A 20,155-nucleotide genomic window follows, 5' to 3' on the forward strand; every position below is an offset into this window, starting at 1 on the left:
CAAGATTATGACCTCATAACAGCCAATAAATAGGAGGAAATGGGAATGTAAGAGAGAAATCTAATTTAGAAGCCATACAGAAGTCAAAAATAAATATGAGAAACATTTCTGAAAGTGTCTCTGATGGGGCAATCATCCCTCTCTCTAAATGGGCATGATGCCTTGCACCTCACTGGAGAGATGTTATAAAATGAGGCAATTATTCTACAATTTTGTGTGAAACAAATTTTTTTTACTTTATTATTAAACCTATTTCTTTTGGATAAGATGTTTTAACTTGGAATTACCAGCTTGGTTTCTCTTTCTAGTTTCTGTGCAATTGAATTTAAGTAGAAAAGGGAAAAACTGCTGGGTTTCAGCACCAAATCATAGTTAAGCAGCTGATGTAAGAACAAGTATTGGTACATCGATCCCATTAGCTCGTAAGTGAAAATAAAGCAGTTGACTACCCTGTAACAGTGCCAGCACTGACCTTGACCAAGATCATCATGTGAAGGAGTAGATGTATTTAAGCAAAATGTATTTCCCAACTATGCAGGCACTGTGATCCCACCTCTCTGAATCATATCACACTGTGAGATCCAGAGACAGGAATGTATCAGAACTGATAGTTTTCTTAGAGACAGAGGCTGGGGTGACATCAAGTCCCCTGGCACTACACTCTTGTGTACACCTGTTTAGCTGCGATCAACAAACACCTTTCCAATCTTAGCTGTTGATGCTTCAGGTCAACACATCTGCACCCTTCAGTTTCTCAAGTTCTGTCAGCACTTGTGGCTTATAAATGATCAGACATCTCATTTTTCTTATCTTGCAACTCTGCCTCTCTTTGTGCACCCAGTGTGCTGATTATCTGCTGACTTAGACACCAAATGCTAGAGATGTCTACCACATTGGATAGCTTTAAATCCCCTATTTTTTACCTGATAGTTGTAGTTCTTTGTTCAGAAAATACCCCCCCCCAAAAAAAAGAAATGCCCACCAACAGGAAAAAAATCAAATACAAAAATTCTATATCATTTCTCTGAAGGAGACTGGAATGATGACTCAATGACTAAGAATCATTACGCAACATGTGAGAGCAGATACAGTGTTATTTCAACACAAGATGTATGGGAAAGGTGCTGGCACTGTGGTGTAGCTGGTAAAGCTGTCACCTGCAGTGCCGGCATCCCATATGGTTGCCAGTTCGAGTCCTGGCTGCTCCACTTCCAACCCAGTTTTCTGCTGTGGCCTGGGAAAGCAGTTGAAGATGGCCTAAGTCCTTGGACCCTTGCACCCGCATGTGAGACTGAAAGAAGCTCCTGGCTCCTGATCAGCTCAGCTCCGGCCGTTGCGGCCAACTGGGGAGTGAACCAGCGGATGGAAGACTGATTCTCTCTCTCTCTCTGAGATGTTCAGAAATTAGGTGTATTCTCTTTGATAAGTAACAACCAGTGAGTGGGGCCATGGTCAAAAGAAATAGCAGTAAGAGCAGTAATGATGGGGGACCACAGTCATCGGCTGCCCAGGCAAATAGTCCTGGGTGATGACTGCTCACAGAGTCCTTGCTGCCCCAGAGAAGACAGTGAGTCAAAGTGTGGATGAGCCCAAGCTGCTAAGCTATACTTAGGTTTCTACTCATTCATGGGGAATGGAGTGGGGAAGATGTACAATGATGGCCAGAAGGATCTTTGCACCAGTTCTCTCTGTGTTTAGTGTTCTTTTAGTAACATTTCTTGTTTTATCCAGGCTCTTTATGGAAGCAATGAGGAAATCAATGTTAGATCACACTGAAAAAGGGAACTGGGAAAAAACATTCTCTACGTAGAAAACCACGAGTAAAGAATTCTCATTTCTGTAGACTGTGGTTTTGGGGTTGACACAAGTTTCTCTGCCTTGAAACTGTGATGAGTAGACTTTCAATGCCAGCAATGCTTTACTATAGTGCTTATTCATTTATTACAAGGATCTCAAGCAATATCAACCTTTAATTCCAATATACTATATTGACTGCATTTGTATGCATGTATGACTGCATTTGTAAATATGCATGCATGTATATGTATAGCTCTCCACAAAGCTCCTTCCATGGTCCCTTCAATGGCTTCTATGGACACTAGTATGATTCCAACTATATTGACTCTAACCTCCTGCTCTATCAGTTGTGATCTTATTAAGATACAGTGGGATGGAGGATGGTCAAGACAGTTGGCAAGGAGAGTTAGTACAGGGTTTTACCTGACAGAAATTATGACATATGATAAAACTAAAAGATAATTTGAAAAAATATCCAACTGGTACAAGGAAAGAGGGGCAGAGTGATGAACCCAACAGTTAGCAAAAGCAGCATGCATAGGATAAGCCCACTTTAATAGAAGATATTTGGATGTATACACAAAAAGACAGTATGATGATCTGAGTGGTACCATTATGGATTCTTGGTATTTTCTTTGACTTAACCTACTTTGCATAAAAGAAAAACAAAAAGCAATAGAAAAAAATACAAAAAGCAAAAAACTCAGAGAAATAACTGACATCAAGAAGACAGTTTAGAAGCCTATATATATGGATGTACGTAAATATAATTTAGCAGCCTATACATATCTGTGTATACATATATATGTGTGTATATATATATATATATAATACATAATATAGACATATAAACAGAAACTTGACAGAGTTCCAAGTCTCTGGTTTTGGCCTCTTGCTCATTGGAGATATTTGGGAAGTGAACCAGCAGATGAGATCTCTCTTTCTCTCCCCCTCCCTTTTACCTAAAACAACAGTAAAAGTGTACATTTATGAGAATTCAGTACTTTACTTTAAATGAGACTACAAGCTCAAATTCTTGATCTGAAATATTTGGAGATGTATTTTGTACTTTATAAGTCTATAGATCTTGAATAAGAAACAAAATATGTGCTGCATATACTGAACTTCCAGCCAGGTAAGGTGAAGTCTCCATCATCAAATATTTTAATATCTCTGCAGTTAAACATAGGAATATTGCTGCTGACTACAGTTTTATCACAAAATTAGTTCAAGTTATATTTTGCTATAAAATGAGCTACCAGCAAATTTAAGGTGTTCAGAGCTTCTTAGATTTTAGAACTGTTGACAAGGAATTCTGAACTTTCAAGCAATCTTCCTGAAACTCAATTTGACCACAGAATTAAAAATGTTGACTTCAAAAAGTTCATATAATTTGAACTACTTTTGGGTAAACAAAATGGAAATGCAGAAATAGATTAATGCTCGTGGATGTTCATAATTTCAGTTATAACAATAAAATGAAGTATACCAACAAAGTGATGGCTTTATCATGGAATAGCCAAATAAAGGCATAAAACATGGCCATAAAATCAATTTGAGCATACTAATGATTCAGGAAAAGGCTCGTTACTTACTGTTGAATGAAAACCAATCAAGACATAAAACTTCACACTCAATGTGATGTTAATTAAAGCAATACATGCATGTGTAGAAAAAAGGCTTGAGGGGCCAGCATTGTGGCATAGCAGGTTAAGTTGCCATCTGTAACACTGGCATCCCATATGGGCACCAGTTCCTGTCCTGGCTGCCCCACTTCTGATCTAGCTTCCTGTTCACAGCTTGGGAAAAGCAACAGAAAACGGCCTGCGTGTTTGGACCACTGCCACCCATGTAGGAGTCCTGAGTGATGCTCCTGCCTCTTGTCTTTTTTCCTGGGTCCAGTGCTGGCCATTGTGGCCATCTCGGGAGTGAACAAGCAGAGGAAAGACTCCCCCCATCTCTGTAACTCTGACTTTCAAAATAAATAATCTTTTCTTAATAAAGATTTTATTTATTTACTTAAGAGGTATAGTTACAGATGGGGGGAGAGACAGAAGGATCTTCCATCTGCTGGTTCATGCCCTAAATGATCACAAAGGCTAGAGCTGGGCCAATCTGAAGCCAGGAGCTTCTTCTGGGTCTTCCACAGGGTACAGGGGCCTAAGCACTTGGGCCATTTTCTACTGCTTTCCAGGCCATAAGCAGAGAGTTGGATCAGAACAGGAGCAGCCAGGACACAAACCAGAACCCATATGGGATGCTGGTGCCATGGGTAGAATTTTAGCCTACTACGCCATATTGCTGCCCCCCCCAATAGTCTTTTAGAAAAAGGAAATACTTGAAAAAAATGCCCCAAAATATTAATAGTGATTACAACTAAATGTTGGAATCATAGGTGATATTTATGGCATTATTTATAACCACATCTTTTAATTTTTTATATTGAACATACAAAATATTTTGCTAATTTTTTTTTACACAGGACTTACCTTGTCTTTTATCTTAACATATAATAACTCCCTATGAGGAATACAAGCTCACCAAGTGTAGACAGACAGAATTATTTCAGTTGACACTTCTCCTCACACCATCACTTTCTTGGGGGGAGTTTGCCCCATGGTTGCTGATGGAGACTATCAGTTAGGTTGCTTAGCCCACAAGGGTGGCAGTGTATGTGTGTACCAGCTACTCTCTAGGCAATCACAGCCATAACTTACTTGACACCTGCTGAAAAGCTCATCACGGGGAAGAAGAGCCCATCCGTGTTGAAGTTCTCAAACATCCCCTGCACAGGCTGCCCATTGATGCGGAAGGAGATGCTGGGCACTCCCAGGTCAAGGCAGCAGCTTACCACGTCATCCGACTTGAGGAGGTGCTGGTTGATGGAGGCCACGGCTCTGGGTATCCGGCCTGATAAGCAAAGAACAGGATGAAGGCTGTGGGACTCTGTAGACACCTACCAAACTGCAGGAAATGTTCAGAGGCTGCCAATGGGAGGTAGGGATGTGTGATGGCCACATTGGAGGTCTGTATATGCGATTGCATTTGAAATGCAACTTTCCTCCCTTTGCCAGATTAGCAGTGATTTCTCTTGAGTAGGCAAGCACCACATCTGAGATGAGCTGAATCCCAGGGAAAGCTCTCAAGCTGCTGAAAGTGAGAAATAACAAGAACTCAGCCTGCTCAGGGTATGCTCAGACTCTAGGCTGATGTCTGAAGAAATGGACAGCCTGCTTTTACTGCATGAAGGTCCTTGGGGTGGGGGTGGTGGGGGTCTGCTTAGCCACAGGGGCCCAAAGACCCTGCTGTCTTCAATTTTCTCCAAAAGTTATGGCCACTTCAGCATTCATATGGAAGCCAGCAAAGTGAAGCATGGCAAGACCATCTAGCCAGTCAATTATGCAGCACAGTCTGCCTATTAGTTTTAAAAAACTTTATTTCAGAGAAGTAAGAAAAGACATTCAGTCATACTTTGTGTTGGTGACATAAAATTTTTTTCTCATCTCTTTCTCCCAAGATGATTTAACACTTCCTGACTTAAAACAGGTAGAAAAATCACCTTATATCTTATCTCATTCTGGAAATTCTAAAGGTAAATGATCACAACCAATCCACCCACCCTCCTGTCAGGGTTATATTTCTATCAGAAAGAAATAAAAGGCTAGAACTTAGGTATTAAAATAAAATACCTTGTTTCTTGATTACAGAAAACATGGAATCATTATATTCATAATTTACATTGAAAAGTATGAAAAAAACTCCAAAAGAATGATTTCAGCCTTTTACACACACACACACACACACACACATACACACACACAAACACTTCAGCCAAAATGGGATCTTGGAGCTTTTTTATAACTTTTTTCCTACTAATTATATTATAGACATTTTATTGTATAAAAAATATTTGTTAGAAACCATATTTGAATAACTACAATATACCAAGAAAAGCTAATTTAAAAACATTTTCTTGATGGATTTATGAGTTATTTACAAATTTTATACATGTATATATCTTTGCTATATAATTTCATTTGTTTGTTTTTTTAACTTTTATTTATTAAATATAAATTTCCAAAGTATAACTTTTGGATTATAGCGGCTTTTTCCCCCCAGACCTCCCTCCCACCCGCAACCATCCCATCTCCTGCTCTCTCTCCCATCGCATTCACATCAAGATTCATTTTCAATTATCTTTATATACAGAAGATCAATTTAGTATATACTAAGTAAAGATTCCAACAGTTTGTACCCACACAGATTCACAAAGGATAAATTACTGTTTGAGTACTACTTATACCATTAATTCACTTAGTACATCACATTAAGGACAGAGATCCTACATGGGGAGTAAGTGCACAGTGACTCCTGTTGTTGATTTAACAATTGACACTCTTATTTATGGCATCAGTAGTCACCCGAGGCTCTCGTCATGAGTTGCCAAGCCTATGGAAGCCTCTTGAGTTCGCCAACTCCGATCTTATTTAGACAAGGTGATAGTCAAAGTGGAAGTTCTCTCCTCCCTTCAGAGAAAGGTACCTCCTTCTTTGATGGCTCATTCTTTCTGTTGGGATCTCACTCACAGAGATCTCTCATTTAGATTTTTTTCCCCAGAGTATCTTGGCTTTCCATGCCTGTAATACTCTCATGGGCTTTTTAGCCGGATCTGAATGCCTTAAGGGCTGATTCTGAGGCCTGAGTGCTATTTAGGACATCTGCCATTCTAGCAGTCTGCTGTGTATCCCACTTCCCATGTTGGACCATTCTCTCCTTTTTAATTCTATCAGTTAGTATTAGCAGACACTAGTCTTGTTTATGTGATCCCTTTGACTCTTAATCCTATCATTATGATCAATTATGAACTGAAACTGATCACTTTGACTAGTGAGATGGCATTGGTACTCGTCACCTTGATGGGATTGAATTGGAATCCCCTGGCACATTTCTAACTCTACCGTTAGGGGCAAACACATGGAGACTGAACAGTTCCTGAATGAACAGTGGGTCATAGAAGAAATCAAAACAGAAATCAAAAAATTTCTGGAAGTAAATGAAGATAACCACACAACATATTAAAACTTATGGGATACAGCAAAAGCAGTATTAAGAGGAAAGTTTATAGTAATAGGTGCCTCCATCAAGAAATTGGAAAGGTACCAAATAAATGAGCTATCAATGCATCTCAAGGATCTAGAAAAACTGCAGCAAACCAGACCCAAAGCTAGTAGGAAAAGAGAAATAATTAAAATTAGAGAAGAAATAAACAGAATTGAATAAAAGAAACATTACAAAAAATCAGCAAAACGAAGAGCTGGTTTTTTGGGAAAAAAAATTGAGACATCATTGGCCCAACTAACAAAAAAGAAGAAAAAAGACCCAAATCAGTAAAATCAGAGATGAAAAAGGGAATGTAACAACAGATACCACAGAAATAGTCATCAGAAATTACTACAAAGAGTTATATGCCAGGAAACAGGGTAATCTATCAGAAATGGATAGATTCCTGGACACATACAATCTACCTAAATTGAACCATCAAGACATAGAAAACCTAAACAGACCCATAACTGAGACAGAAATTAAAACAGTAATAAAGGCCCTCCCAACGAAGAAAAGCCTAGGACCAGATGGATTCACTGCTGAGTTCTACCAGATATTTAGAGAAGAACTAACTCCAATCCTTCTCAAACTATTCAGAACAATCGAAAAAGAAGGAATTCTCCCAAATTCTTTCCATGAAGCCAGCATCACCTTAATTCCTAAGCCGGAAAAAGATGCAGCATTGAAAGAGAATTACAGACCAATATCCCTGATGAACACAGATGCAAAAATCCTCAATAAAATTCTGGCCAATAGAATGCAACAACACATCAGAAAGATCATCCACCCAGACCAGGTGGGATTTATCCCTGGTATGCAGGGATGGTTCAACGTTTGCAAACCAATCAATGTGATACACCACATTAACAAACTCCAGAAGAAAAACCATATGATTATCTCAACAGATGCATTTGATAAAATACAATGCCCTTTCATGATGAAAACTCTAAGCAAACTGGGTATAGAAGGAGCATTCCTCAATACAATCAAAGCAACTTATGAAAAACCCATGGCCAGCATCCTATTGAATGGGAAAAAGTTGGAAGCATTTCCACTGAGATCTGGTACCAGCCAGGGATGCCCACTCTCACCACTGCTATTCAACATAGTTCTGGAAGTTTTAGCCAGAGCTATTAGGCAAGAAAAAGAAATTAAAGGGATACAAATCGTGAAGGAAGAACTCAAACTATCCCTCTTTGCAGATGATATGATTCTTTATTTAGGGGATCCAAAGAACTCTACTAAGAGACTATTGGAACTCACAGAAGAGTTTGGCAAAGTATCAGGATATAAAATCAATGCACAAAAATCAACAGCCTTTGTATACAGGTAATGCCACGGCTGAGAAAGAACTTCTAAGATCAATCCCATTCACAATTGCTATATAATATTTCTAATATCAGTTTAGAACTACTTCTGTGGTTATTCTTCATCTACTAATAGATTCTAAACAAAGTAGAGATTTTACAATAGTGAAAATACTATACTCTCCTTAAAAGCTGCTATGTAACCCCTCTAGTTATTTTGGGTGACTGACAGTCATATTGCATTCCCTCCCATTCTTCCCAAATAGCAATGAGGTTCTACTCTCTGCCAAATGCTCTGCATGGGACTGGGGAGCAAAGACAGAGGACCCAGTTTCCATCCTTAAGAAGTTCATAATCTGGTAGCAGATGGACATTCAAATAAAAAAACTAAAATACAGTATGACAATTACAGGAATGAAAGTGCACACAATGTCTTCAAGCATGGAAGACAGTACCAAGTCTGCTTTGGAGCATGGGACAAGTTGAGTTTCAGTGAGGGAAAGAGCAAAGGGGTGCACAATCTATATGCAGACTGGCTAGGGCTTGGTAAAGCTGGAAGGTGGGGATTGATAACTGTTGGATGAGCAAGATGTGGTGGGACAATCAAATTGCATTGGAACATAGACCTTGGACTACCTGCACAGAACAAGTGTCACAGCACCTAACATAATAAATGCCTACTGGCAAATTAATCTGCTTTTGTAACTTTAATACCTGAATGAAACACAAGTTCCTTATTATAAAAGATATAGCTAAAATTATTTAAAAACAGAACAAAACAGCCAGAGTTGAAGAGTGTGTAGGTTTAACATGTTTCAAATGCCTCCATTTAGGGAGACTGGGTCCTCCCAGCTCACTGTGTAGAGTTTAGATATTCTAGATCCCAGAAACTTTTCTTCCTTCTGTTCAAGTCTGTTATGAAAGAAACCTATGATATTAAAACTCAGCAAGGCATGCTATAATTGTCTCTTAAGATTTATTTTCCCACTGAATACACAATCTTTCCTGCAAACAATGTTTCTTTTTTGCATTAATTTACCTTCTGGAAAATATCATTGTAGTCACTTGAACAAACCTTAACAGATTTCTGGGAATTTGAGTACACCATGAAGTAACTGAAATTCTACCTTGGATGGTTATGTTTAAGAGTATCCAGATCTTTGCAGTATAAAAATTCAAACTGTAAGGTTTTTTTCTGTCTCGGGAACCAAACAAACTAGGACATAATGGGCAGTGCTGAACCGTGTCTCCAGCATAGCATGCCCTCAGCTTTCTCTGCAGGCTTCTGTGCTGGTCTGAGCCTTTGGCCGTGAGAGATGTAGAGCAGCTGTCACAGGGGATGATCCTCATCTACAGCAGTGCCCGGACGACATCAGAGCTGAGTTCTTGGCTCCATTTAGCCTTTACTATTCCATAGCTGCCAAGCGCCTTCCAGAGGAGCAATGGCTGAATGATGGTCGCTGCTGCTGCTGCCTTTTACCTCCCCTGTGCTAACAGACTGGGATCCAAGCAGAAGCCTCCTCTAGAACACTAAGATCATCTGTAGGCAACTTGAAATCACAGGCTGAGCCTATTTTTAAAGTACACAGAGTAGAGAACACAGTTCTGGGACAAAATATTATCCAGAAATTAAAGGGAGGCCACTGATAATCCTGAGACAGGAAGCACAAGACGAGGGTACTTCAGAAACTTCACACAGGTGCTGGTGCTGTGGCAGTGGGTTAAGCCATGCCGGTGTTCCATGTGTGATTCAGTTCAAGTCATGGCTGTGCCATTTCAGACCCAGATCCCTGCTAATGCAACTGGGAGAACAGATGAGGGTGACCCATGTGCTTGGGCCCCTGCCACCCATGTGGGAAACCCAGATGGGGTTCCAGGCTCCTGGCTTCAGCCTGGCCCAGCACCAGCTATTGCAGCCATTTTAGAGTGAAACAGAAGATGGACAATCTCTCTCTCCCCCTCTCTCTGTAACTCTGCTTTTCAAATTTTTTTTTTTTAAAGTTCACGTGTGGCTGGCGCTGTGGTGTAATGGGTAAAGCTGCCGCCTGCAGTGCCAGCATCCCATAGGGGGGCCAGTTCAAGCCCTGGCTGCTCCATTTCTGATCCAGCTTCCTGCTGTGGCCTAGGAAAGCAGTAGACAATGGCCCAAGTCCTTTGGCCCCTGCACCCAGGTGTGAGGCCCGGAAGAAGCTCCTGGCTCCTGGCTTCAGATCAGCATAGCTCTGTCCATTGCAGCCATTTGGGGAGTGAACTGGTGGATGGAAGACCTCTCTCTCTCTGCCTCTGTCTTTCAAATCAATAAATTAATCTTTAAAAAAAGTTCACACTAAGTGGAATTGAAAGATACATTTTGGTGCAGAAAAACTTTGAAAGCCATGTTTCTTGTTGTTGGCATAATACGAACTTTCCACAAACTTTTTGAAGATTACTTGTATGGGTGAATTTCAAAACATTTTGCATCAAAATAAAGTACCTTTTAGTTACACTGTTCCGTAAACTTTTTGAAATACTAGTAAGTACTTGGAACAATGCAATGGGAAGTTTATCTGAATAAAAGATCCAGTTGTGCATGCTGCACATCTTCATGTTCAAGGATCTATTACTGCAGGATTTAGCATCTTCCAGTGAGTGATATTGGCAACTGCAAACAGTGCCGCTCAGCATTCCACAGCCCTGGGCAATGCAGGGTCTGGCAGTGGAATGTAAACACAAATACTTTGGCATTTGGGAGGAGAGAAGATCCAGAGGCTTGAAAGCACTGATACCCTTCAGCTGTTCCTTGGCTCACCTCCACACAGCACTCGGGTCGGAAAGGTCCGAGTCACAGTGGGTTACGTTTTGAGACCTGGGACTCATCTTGGTAGGGAGACAAGTCCCCGGTGTGAATTCAGCAGAACTAAACTTATCCAGCCGAGTCAGTGGTCTTAACCCAGTTCTACTCCACTCACTCACTTCTGCCTCACTCATCTCCCGGGAAGGTGAATTCCTCTGCGTATTTTAATTCTGCAGGGCAAAAGTGGTTTAAGGGGAAGGAGAGGTTTATTTCCTCCTATGAAAGTGTCCCCTTGACAGTTGCATATCACAGGCTGCCTGGAGTCGGAAATTCATTCCCAGCTGCTGTCCTAACGGCTGCACCAAGCCTGTGTCAAGAAAGGGTGATGGCGACAACAAAGAGGTCATTCGCCCCACAAGGAAAACCGCAGCGGTGCAGCCAACCCGGGGTTCTGTGGGGAGGGCTGGGCAGGGGTGAGGACAGGGATGTTTGCAGAGCTGATGCCTGAAATTGAACTCCATGGCTTAGAAAAACCTATTAAGGCTTCCCTTGCTCACACAGAGAAAAAAGCTTATTCATGCTCCCAGAGTGTCATTTTCAAACTTCCCTCCCCATTACTACTGGACTTGGGTTCTTTATCCCCATAGGGAATTTTTTGTTTTTTGACAGGCAGAGTGGACAGTGAGGGAGAGAGAGAGAGAAAGGTCTTCCTTTTCCGTTGGTTCACCCCCTAGTGGCCGCTGCGGCCGGCGCACCGCGCTGATCCGAAGCCAGGAGCCTGGTGCTTCTCCTGGTCTCCCATGCAGGTGCAGGAGCCAAGCACTTGGGCCATCCTCCACTGCCTTCCCGGGGCCATAGCAGAGAGCTGGCCTGGAAGAGGAGCAACCGGGACAGGATCCGGCGCCCCGACTGGGACTGGAACCCGGAGTGCCGGCACCGCAAGGTGGAGGATTAGCCTAGTGAGCTGAGGCGCCGGCCCCCATAAGGAATTACTGGGTGACTCTAACTGGGCTAGTCTCACAGCCTTGACTGGAGAATCCTAGGGCTCTCAAATTGACCTTTTTGACTCCAGTGGGCTTAAGCACACAATGAGGAAGGGGAAATCACATTTCCTGGGTATGCAGCATATCAGAGGCTTTATTTCTCTTATCTCATTTAAATTTCAGAAGAGCCTTATTTTTATCTTCATTCTACCTGAGAAAATTGGGTCTCAGAGGTGAAGTAATTTGCCTAAAATCAAAAAGTTACCTAAGTGGCTGAACTAGAATTCAAACCCAGGCATAACCCCAAAGTTACACTATTTTTTCTTGACTCTTTCTACTGACAAGGTGTTGGGAACACTGCAATGCTTTCTAGCTATTGCAATAATTCTACCACAACATCTATCGCACCTTAATAGTTATGTCAAAGGCCAGCTCAGGGCAGTGGCTTAATTTATGCGCACAGATAACTTTAAAGTTAATGGGCCTGGGTATTTAAATCTCAAGATTTAAATGGAGAAAAATTGTCATGAGCAGTTTCTAATCTCTTTCTCTAACCACCTTTTCTCCCTCCTGGAGTAAGTTAGAGAGCCAGTTCCATTTCATTTGTTCATCAGACAATTACCCGTTGATCAGATAGCCTGAAATTCACTGTGTCTTGGTGGGAGTCATTAACCGAATCCTTACTTCTGCAGCCAAAGCACATGCTGGCATATTTACCTGTAAAGCTTCCTGCAAGATATCTGATCCCTGTGTGCTGCTTGGAGAAGTCAAAATGATGTCCAGACTCAAGGAAGCTTTGGTGTTTAGTGAGAACAAAAGGTGTAAATCTTACAGACACTATTTTTCCACACCTCGTCAGATGCTACCTTGGGTGCACCTGTTACCAGTTGTGAGCAATGTTGGCAGCCACAACCAGCCTTTGAAAACCTGAGTCACCAGCCCTCTTCTCCCTCGTCCAGGCACAAAGGGCCACTGTCAGTGATGACCAGTGGGGGCTTGGAGTATCCAGCTTCCCCAACTTCACAGGAGACAGGAAAGAATGAGGGGGTGGGTCAGGGCACTGTACTCTCTGGAAAGGATTTCCAGGTCCTGATATGCAGAGAGAGAGGGAGGGTGAGGGGAAGGGAGACAGCCAGCCAGCCATTTATCGATGCATTATGAATTTGTTCTCTGCTGTTTAACTCAATGATATGTTCATTTTCCAAAGTCCACAAATGGCTACTGGGATGCGAGGAGTGCCCCATGCAGTTCTAAAAAATCTTGAAAACAATAAGCACATTTTTTTTTTTTGAGAATCTCTGAATTCTCTTCGAAGGGTCCAGTGTGCTTCCTCCCAGGGTCTAGGTGTGCCTCACATTTCTTTAGCTGGTTTCTGCAGAGTGCTGTGTGGGTACAGCCTGGGCTCTGGAGAACACTCCCTGATTATGGGGCTGACACAGCAGCAGATGAGCAGCCATCAGCAAGCAGTGTAAAAAGGATTGTCCCAAGTCAATCCCATCCACCCCAGATTTAATCCTATCACACTCAGGAACTGCACCTGTGCAGGAGCACACTGATTCTGCCCAAATCACTTCACAGAGCCTTCTGAGAATCTCAAGACATCTGATGCTAATCTAAGCAAAAGGCTACTAGTGTATAGCCATGGGCCAAGTAGCTCCATGATGAGACTATGAGAACCAAGAAAAGAAGGCCACTGTCCATGAAGAGTTAGGGAAGAGGGGGAGAACAATGAGCTAAGACTCTCACTTCACCCTACCCCCCAAATCCTGCCATTGTCTACCTGCTCTTGTCTACAGCATGCTCTCCCCTAGCAAACACCACACAACCTGGAGAGACTGTCTCATTCTTCCCCCCAAATTATCCAGGATGAGTAACCATATAAACATAATTTTATGGCATTCCACAAGAATTTAAAAATGTTTAAATGAAGGTAAAACTAAATTATTTTTTAAAACCCACTATATCAAGACATTGAAAACAAAGACCAACTATAGGGCATGCATCATTGGGACCCAAGATGACTTAAAAGTTAACACCAGGCAGTAAGGTTTTAGCCTGAAAGTGAAGGGAAGAAGGAAAGCGTGACAGGTTACACAGTCCCCCTTTACAAAAGAAAATATACAGGCTGGACTTAGGCAAACTTTCCCCTTGTGCTGGATTTAAGGAAGAATGTGTGTCATGGCTCCTTATGTAAGAAGCATACAGCACAATGCTTACTTAAGAGATTTTTATAAGGACACAGTGTTTCCAACTGCAGTTCTGCACAAGATACACGACAATCCCGGATAACAGACAGGAGAGGCGGAGCTCTTGTTCTGGGTGAAAGCCTAGGAGTCAGTCTCGCATTATCACTCAGGCAGAGCCATTCCACTTCTCCGAAGGCGGAGACCATGGATGTGCTTGGGAAAAGCACCAATACTTACCTTAAAAAGGTCAATTCTTGTTAAAAAAAAAAAGAGAGGTTGCAACCATAATGTGTGGAGAACTGATCCAGGCATATTATAAATTGCATCATGTAAGAGCAGTCTATGGAGACAACATCTGGGTCTTTTCCAGCGTGACTCAGAGTAAGTACTTCAATGTATCAGTTTTTGCATCTATAACACAAGGCCCATGTTTTCTACCTCAGGGCATCACAGGATAAAAAGAAAAATGTACAAAACATACATAACTTTCTTAGTAAGTGAATGTTGACTATCTCCTCACCTGTCTATTCAGATAACCACTATATGCAACAGGCATCACGCAGGTGAATGCTGAGCTTGAAAAAAGTTGTGGTCAGCATTAGACTCCACCAGGAACTGTCAGGGTAATGGTGTAAATCAGTCTCATTGAAGCCTGATACTCTGCCCAACCAGCTGTCAAATTAGGTAACACTCATGAGTCTCTATCATTTTAACTAGAAGCAACAATTTTAGCTTGAACTAATTTGGGTCTCAAGTGCTTCCAGTGACAGATGAGAGGCCAAAGTTTTGGCAAAATACTCACCCGACCACAGGTGAAGTCCATCAAAACCATAGGAGTACAGGTCGTCACCAACACCATTGCCTCCCCATCCTTCTCCACCTCCTGGGTAGGGGGCATAGCCTGAGGAGGAGGCCCAGCCCACCCGCAGGTGTGTGGGCTCTGCCGTTAGGAAGGGGTCCACCTGGTCAATGATGAGCTCGAAGTACCACTTCTTGTACTGAGCTGAGCCCTCAGCGACTCCCAGGAAGATGTTAGGCCGAATACTGCAATTAAACATGGGACAGGTGGCAACGATAAACTCTCTAAGAACAGAGAAAACAAGTTGAATTTAGACCCAGGAGGCAATGCCCAGTTAAATCTAGGGTAAGAACAATTTATTTGCATGTTATCCAGAAACAAGAAAAGCTTAGAGCTTTCAACACTTGGTAGAGTTCTCCCTGGGAGGCATCAGGGCAACATAAATTCATTATGAAATATAAAGGATGACTCTTTAAATAGTCCATTCAATGTAACCAGTATTTAGTGAGTGCTAACCACAGGCAGTGATGTACAGAATGTTACACTGCATTGTGTTGTATGGTTCAGACATTTGTTTTTTTTCTGCAAGTGAAATAAATTACCTACCAACTTCCATCTTTGGGCAGTTTGGTTTAAACACTCATTTTGACAACAGCAGCTCTGGTCACCTAAGCGTTATTAATAACAATAGCCCGTTAAAGGCATTAAGAGGTCACTATTAGGCAACCTTGTTAGGGGGAAGAGGACTTCATGTGCTTAGCAAAGTGGGTTAAAGCTTGAGACAGGCCACCTAGGGTTCTTATGTTTGGAACCACACTCCTAGAGATGCAACGCTCCTGGGATGGGGCTCTGGCCCATTTTGAGTGAGCAAGGAAAACCAGACCCGAGAAGTCTGTGTGATGGTTCAGGTCTGTGGGCTACTCTACAATTCACAGGGACATTTCTTCTCATCCGGTTGTGGATTTAAGGATAGACCCAGGTAGAAAGCGGCCAAATAATGTCCAGCCCAGTGAGTTCACGTGGTTCCATGTGGCCACATGAATGCACCAGAACAGGGCTATGTGTGGTTCCATGCATCGCATCACAGCTGTCAGAGAGCTGTGGGGTAAAAGAACAGATGCCAGGGGATACAAGAAACCACACTATGAACACAGGATATCTGTTCTATTAAACACTGTAGAAGAAAAGCTGGTATATCAAACTAAATATGAACATATTATGAAGAAAATGTAAGATCTGCAATTCTTCAATACTTAAGTGGTGTGTTTGCTCTATCCTCTGCCTCATCAAAGGAAAAATTGGAGAAGGTCTGCTAACGGGGCTGGAATACCGGGCCCTAGTCACAAAAAGGGCATACGAGCCTGGTTTTGTCTTGTATGCCTGTGTCACCATGGAAATGAAGGGTGAGTGATTCTGAAGCCCATACCAGCCATATCTTCCCTGCCTGGAGATGAGATGAGAAGACCTTGCTTATCATTTGGAATGACGGTGGTGGCCTCACCTCGTGACATCATTAATCAGTCTTGTCTGCAGGAGCAGGTTTCTCCGGGGCAGCAAGTTGTCACAGATCAGGTTCTGGTTGGCTCTCACTGCGACCCCATTGCAGAGACAGAGGGAGCACAGGACATCCAGAACCTGCAGCAGGATACACCCACCAAACATCAGGACCACCAGCAGGGCACAAAAGGCAGGGCCCTGACCACCGTGACACGTGAAGGAAGCGGCACTTGTGAGGGTAAAGGCTCTGCGATGAGTGGAAATCCAGCTCAGAGGCAAAGCAGGCAGAGGGAGTGATGCTCCAGGGCCTGTTGCCTCTTAGGGAAATGAGGCTGAGCTTCTTTCTGGTCCTTGACTAGTTCTTGTGCCCATGACCTCCAAACTCTGCACATCACCTGTGGTCACTGCCCTATCAATCAGTGCAAGAGCCCAAGCTCTGAAGATGGACCACCTAGGTCACCACCACAGCCAAGGCCAGGACTAGGGTGTGGCGAGGCATCCAGGACACACAATCCTGGCACTACTCATGTTTAGAGCCCTGTGAATGGAGAGGGATTTGAAAGACCTTGAGCAGGCCTCACACTGCAGCTTCCTGCTCCCCCAGCCCAGATGGTGCAACACACTGACTAGCATGTGTTGTTACAGCTCTTCATAAAATGCTGTTCATATCCTCATTGGCCAGGGTCCTTGCATATAGGAAGCTTGAGAATCTTGTGTGCTAGGAGCAATGGTAGTGTAGATGCCCGTTCTTGGGCTTCTTGCTGCGACAGCATCAAAACTCACTCATATCCTTTTAAATTCCCCGAAATCAGAATTCAAGGTATTTAATCTGCTCTTCTCCTCCCAACAAGGAGGACGGCAAATCTCCAAGAGCCCAGGTGACCCAGGAATTCAAGGGCTCTGTCACCAAGCCACTCCTGCTCCTCTAGTTTCCTGGCTGCTGGGAAGAGGGAGCAGTCTCTGTATCCTGCCCTCACGCCAGCATCTCGCCTGCTCTGTCTCAAGCTGCCTCACCTCATTCATTCAGATTGTGTGTTCCTTCCACGGCAGAGCACACTGTGCTGCATCAGACATTGTTCCTCTCTCACACACCAGGAGGAATGTGCAAAGAGAAGTCAGTAAATAACAGTGGTGATGTGGCAGGTAGCAGTGACAGGGAGGGAGGCAGCTGCATTTCAGTCTTTCCAAGTGGCCACTGAAGACTCCAAGCTTCGCGGGGTTGGGTAGCTTCAGGTTGTTGATGGCATTTGTATCCATAAGTCTCACAAACCAATTTTCTACCTGACTCCCTGAATGTCAATTTCGTTCCAGATAAATACAAAACACATTTATGGGACAAGCAGAAAAGAATCCCAAAGGCAGCTTTATGGAGAACTCTTACCATTACCACTCTGTGAAAGATATCAACTGTGGAAACTTGAAATCCAGAGGATAATTTCTCACTCTAAGAAAAGAGTCCTAGATGGCCAGGAAATTAAATACTTTTCATCCAACCTATCACACATTTTCATCTATTTTGCCTTGAGTGATGGTTGCAGGAGCCTTGCTGTCATAGCCAGAGGGAAAGCAGAACTTAATCTATATACAATAGGAACAAAAGAAATGAGAAAAAAAGGCTCTGTAAAAAGCAAACAGCCTAATGGAGCAGTCCCTCAACTATAAATAAATGATGCCATAAAGAATCACAGTTGATAGTGTTTAGGCTTTTAAGAGGCATTTCTTTTAGTAAAACTGGGGAGTGGGGGAAAATTTCCTTTTCTAAAAACATTTAAATGAGTTGTTTTAAAAGAGAAGGGAGGGACAGGTGTTTGGCACAGCAGTTAAGATGCTTCTGGAGATGCCCCCATTTCACCGTGGAGTGTCTGGGTTCAGGTCTTGGCTCTGCTCCTGACTCCAGCTTCCTGTTCATGCACACTCTGGGAGGTAGCAAGTGATGCTCAAGTACATGGGTCCTTGCCACCTATGTGGGAGGCCTGGGGAGAGTTCCAAACTCTTGGATTCAGCCTGACACAGTCCAACCTGTTGTGGGCTGTGAACCAGCAGTTAAAAATGGGAGATCTCTTTGTCTACCTTTCAAACAATAAACAAAAGAGAAGGGAGTGGAGACAGGGCCAGCGCCATGCCTGGAGCTTATCTGTGCTTTCTGACTCCAAGAGCACCTCAGTAGCCTCTGGATGGTCAGCTGGTGAGGCAAGCACTGATGAGGGTTCACCCAACGGCTTTTCCTTCCTCTCTTGAGCACATGAAGAGGCTCTGATATCGGGAATGACCCCCTAAAATATATATGAAAGTGTGGCCCCTTAACGTTACCCAGAGGTCCCACCTGGGGTGCCATGTATGTTGTTGAAATTTGGGGTGCCATACGATATCACCATATGCTTATTAATAAATCCCCAATATTAATAAGCCCGAGAGGGTTCTTGCCCAATATTTAGAGAAGAATTCTAAATACCAGCATAAATAAACGAGGCAGCATGGTGCATTTTAAGCTTTTATTTAGTGAGAAAGATGCGTAGGAGAGTGAGAGCTTTATCTAAGAGAGAGAGAGGGGTAAATCTGGATTCATACCGAGCACCAGGAACCAGCCATGTGGCTAGAGACCAGGGAAAAGAAGAGAGGGGCGGACACACCGTGTCCCAGGCTTTTAATCCACTCTCAAAGGGGAGTGGTTAATTAACCTGATTGGCCGGTGGGCACTCAGGTGTGACCAGGTAGGGGCATGAGGTCATACAGGGGCGTGGCGAAGGTGTGGTCTTCAGCTCACAAACCTAATCGATTTTAGCCTGTATGCCTGCCTATTTCAGCTCCATTTTCAGCTTCCTTGCAGATATATGGGGTCCTGTGACTGGGTTCTGGTCAATGGGGGTGGAAAGATGTGAGGTACCTGTCTCTTCAGCTTGGTGCCCAAGAGCCTCCTGTATAGTACTGTGTGAATGTTGTCCCCACATTCCCTGCATGCATGCTGGACATTTAGATTCCTAAGCCTCAGGGTCTCCCTACTCCAAGTGTGATCCCTGGACCAGTAGCAGCAGCCTCACCAAGGAACTTCTAGGAATACAGCCCTCCAGCCTGGGGAATCAAAGCCTTCATGTTATAACCACCCACAGAGATCTCCAGATTGATAAGCAGGTTACAATGTGTGAAGCCACTGAATGACCACACAGAATGGAACTTGATCTCCACCAGTCTCTACCCCAAACACAGGTTTATATTGGAATTCTAGGTTAAAGATAAAAAATAAATACTACACATCCACAGAAACATTGTTTGGCTATTTTGTTATTTTATTTATATTTATTTAAATCTATTCTATTTTTGTTACATTATTTGTAGAAGCAGTCTTTTAAGATTTATTTATTTGAAAGGCAGAGTGACACAGGGTGACAGGGATCTTCCATCTGCTGGTTCACTCCCCAGATGGCCTCATCAGAAAGTGTGAAGAGTCAGATGGGTTAACAGTCAGGGGATCCCAATGGAATTTGGGGTGTAAAATATTTGCTTCCTTTCCCAATCTTTAGCAAGAACAAACAGGCCACCCTCCTTTCTTTGGAATCTCCAGCAAGGGAGCTCTTCCTGAGCTCACAGCTTATTCTCAAAACAAGTTACCTGTCCCACCCTTAGCAGGCCAGACAGGATGGAGAATTGTAAATGAGGTTTTTTGATGGTTTATGTCTCCGCCTAGTAACTGAATGCCAATCTGATTGTCAAAT

At 42.9% G+C, this 20,155-nt stretch overlaps 1 protein-coding gene across 1 annotated transcript in view; it reads right to left on the reverse strand.

Annotated features, from left to right (window-relative positions):
* Positions 1-20,155, reverse strand: part of RYR3 (ryanodine receptor 3) — a 580,573-nt gene that overhangs the window by 259,890 nt on the left and 300,528 nt on the right. The window contains exons 17-19 of the mRNA XM_062206624.1: positions 16,450-16,583; positions 14,952-15,193; positions 4,515-4,707 (exon numbers count right to left, since the gene is read on the reverse strand). Coding sequence (XP_062062608.1) covers positions 4,515-4,707; positions 14,952-15,193; positions 16,450-16,583 — 569 coding nt within the window. The remainder of the gene's footprint in view (positions 1-4,514; positions 4,708-14,951; positions 15,194-16,449; positions 16,584-20,155) is intronic.

The sequence above is a fragment of the Lepus europaeus genome, chromosome 11 (genome assembly GCF_033115175.1).
Source record: "Lepus europaeus isolate LE1 chromosome 11, mLepTim1.pri, whole genome shotgun sequence".
NCBI lineage: Eukaryota > Metazoa > Chordata > Mammalia > Lagomorpha > Leporidae > Lepus > Lepus europaeus.